At 41.9% G+C, this 2,777-nt stretch overlaps 1 protein-coding gene across 1 annotated transcript; it reads right to left on the bottom strand.

Moving 5' to 3' along the window:
- Window positions 1-807: 807 nt before the first annotated feature.
- On the bottom strand, window positions 808-2,241 carry LOC120874509 (endogenous retrovirus group PABLB member 1 Env polyprotein-like). Its single transcript, XM_040255933.1, has one exon. It carries the CDS (start codon window positions 2,239-2,241, stop codon window positions 808-810), a length of 1,434 nt encoding a protein of 477 aa, XP_040111867.1.
- Window positions 2,242-2,777: the final 536 nt, after the last annotated feature.

Genomic DNA, 2,777 nt, shown 5'->3' with positions numbered 1-2,777 from the left:
GGCCAGAGATGAGGCTTGATTGCTCAGAGCTTTTGTGTAACAAAGTTTTATTAAAGTATAAAGGAGATAGAGAAAGCTTCTGACATAGGCATCAGAAGGGTGCAGAAAGAGTACCTCCCTGCTAGTCTTTAGCTGGATGTTATATAGTCACCAGCAGTCAGTTAATGAAAGAAAGGAATATCTCAAAACTCAGAATGGCACCAGGCCCCTCACCCATAAGATGTATTTTGGGATAATCTTGGCTCCAAATGGTTTATCTTGGGCCATAAAAGGATTAACTTGAATCTTGAAGAGGGGCAGATCACCATGCAAATAGTGTCATTTACATAGATTAGAGGAACAATATCTGAGTTTAACATACTGGTTTATCAAGTAGGTTCTGAGCCCAAAAGGGGAACAGACTTGAAGACAGAGTTTGGGGTAAATGCATAGTACATTAGCATAGCTTAAGATAAACATTTCCAAAAGAAAAAGGCATTGGTTAACTTCAGGTGAAACCAGGTGTCATGGCAACACAGAATTTTAAGAGAAACCGCCTGTTAAATTTGTATAGAAAAGGAAAAAAAAAATATCGCTAATTTGTTTCCTCCTGCTACTTAACAGAGATAAAATGTTTGACACTTGCAGGCTATTTCCTCCACTTGGAAACCCCTGGCCTTCCTGCCTTTTACCCTCTCATTACCCCCTTTTCCTTTAGGAGAATTATGTTGCCTAGGGAAAAGGGGCATCGTTTTCATTCCATAACTGCTTCTGAGCTGAGAAGGGGTGTTGTCCCTAAATTGGCGAGGCAACATCTTCTCCTAATCCTCATATTGAGGATATCTGATACAGGGGCCCCAAATAGTAGTTGGAGGCAGCTACAGCAGTAGCAGGAGTTTGAGCGACCATTTGTAACTTGAAAGCTTTCATGCAGCTAGAAACAAATCCAGTTATACAGTTACAGATGAAGGGAGCAAACAGTAAAAACAAAACAATCAGAATTATTGTAACTAAGATAGTTGTCCACCTTGAGGAACTAGTTAACGTCTCCCAAAGTGAGGCAATTGAGGCTTCAGGAGTATCCATGGCCCCAATCATCTTGTTCATGTGTTTAGTAAAATGAGTAACATTCGTGCTCATATCGGGTATATATGTACAGCATTGGGTATGAATAATAGCACACATTCCTCCTTGTGCAGCTGTCAGAATATCTAAAGCCAATCTGTTTTGTAAAACCACCTTTCTAATTTGTGCTTGTTCAGCATTAAGAGCTGAAAGAGCCTTTTGAGAATCTTGTAATGCCTGTTGAGTAAAATTATTCAAAGCATCCACTCGTAGCATAACATCTGTAGTTCCCAAAGAGGGAACAAAGACTGCAGCCAAATAATCATACCAGTGAAATACAGACCTTGCCCACCGAGTTTTAAGGTGGGGTAAATCAGCAGGCTTTTCTGAGAGCTCTGAAAATATAAAGCCATGAGTAAAGGCTAGACCCAGGGTGCATCTCCCTGTCCAACCAGGGGGAAGCCATGCCCATAGGTAAGAGCCACATATCCAATCAGTCCCGTTTGGAGCAAGCCAGCGTGACTGAGATATCCAGTCCCAATTAGTGCCTGGCCACACAAAGGGAGGACCTGAACTGGGTTTGGAAAACACGAGAATGATGACCTTGCATATTTCCTGAGGCAAAAATCCCAATTGTTTCCAATCATTGTAATAAAGTTGTTGGCTAACTTTTGGGGATGGCACTGTTTGTTCACAGCATATAGGGGCAGTAGATATTAAATGTCCTTTTTCAGTAGTTAGCCACATAACTTCATCCCATTTTTGATAAATGTCAGGTAAAAAACCATTAGATCTAGACCTATTTACCTTATTTGTAGCAAAATAGTCATTTAAACGAGACAATGTATAATCAAAATTAAAAGTCACATTATGTCCATAGTTAAAGTACAAAGTGTTGCAACAGTCCATTTTAGGGTCGGTAGATGTCATCAGATGAAGAAGAGGCATCACATGTAACTGTTGTCGAAGGTATTTACACACTTGGAGAAAGTCTTTTCCTTGAAGTGGAGATGTCCACCACGGGAAGCCTTCCACTGAAGAAGAGGGGAATGCTCCACAGACCCAGAAGTTAGACCGATTGTGGAATGCAGCGTAGGAGTGAGCCCAGGACAGGAAGGCATTGTCTTGAGGATCAAACGGCAGACTCAGGATATTTGGAGTCAGCAGAAATAAGCTCACATAGGTTATCAGGCCCATCTGAAAAGTACAAAGTCAGAGCATAGAAAATAAAGACATAAAAAGATGTCACTTAGTTTTGGTCAGGGTGCCACCTCTTAACTCGAGTGATGTACCCACGAATCAATTCCCGGCACTTTGACAGCTGTGGGAGAAGAAAGAATAACTTGGTAATGGCCTTCCCAGAGGGGCTCAAGGGATGGGCCCCAGATCCCAGAGTTTTTACGAAGAGCTCAGTTCCTGGCTCAAATAGAGGCAGAGTCCTCTCTGGGAGTTCTGTTAATGCCTGTAGAAAAGCTGAGAGCTGAGTTACATAAACTAGTTTATTCCAAGGCTTCAGGGTCTATAACAATGTCTGTGTGTAAGAAAGGCCTTCCATAAATACATTCAAAGGGGGACAGTCCCTCCTTTCTGGGGGCAGTTCGAGCCCTCATTAAAGCTGTGGGTAGGACTTTAATCCAAATGCCCTGCGTCTCTTGAGTTAGTTTGTGCAGATGTCTTTTGATAATGTCATTAGCTATTTTAACCTTTCCTGAGGATTGGGGTCTCCAGGAACA

Source organism: Oryx dammah, unplaced genomic scaffold, assembly GCF_014754425.2.
Source record: "Oryx dammah isolate SB20612 unplaced genomic scaffold, SCBI_Odam_1.1 HiC_scaffold_15, whole genome shotgun sequence".
NCBI lineage: Eukaryota > Metazoa > Chordata > Mammalia > Artiodactyla > Bovidae > Oryx > Oryx dammah.
The sequence above is the reverse complement of the archived record's forward strand: the minus strand, read 5'-3'. Positions and strand labels throughout refer to the sequence as shown.

Coding starts and splice junctions, on each gene's coding strand:
- LOC120874509 (XM_040255933.1), bottom strand. CDS start 2,241: ATGGGCCTGATAACCTATGTGAGCTTATTTCTGCTGACTCCAAATATC.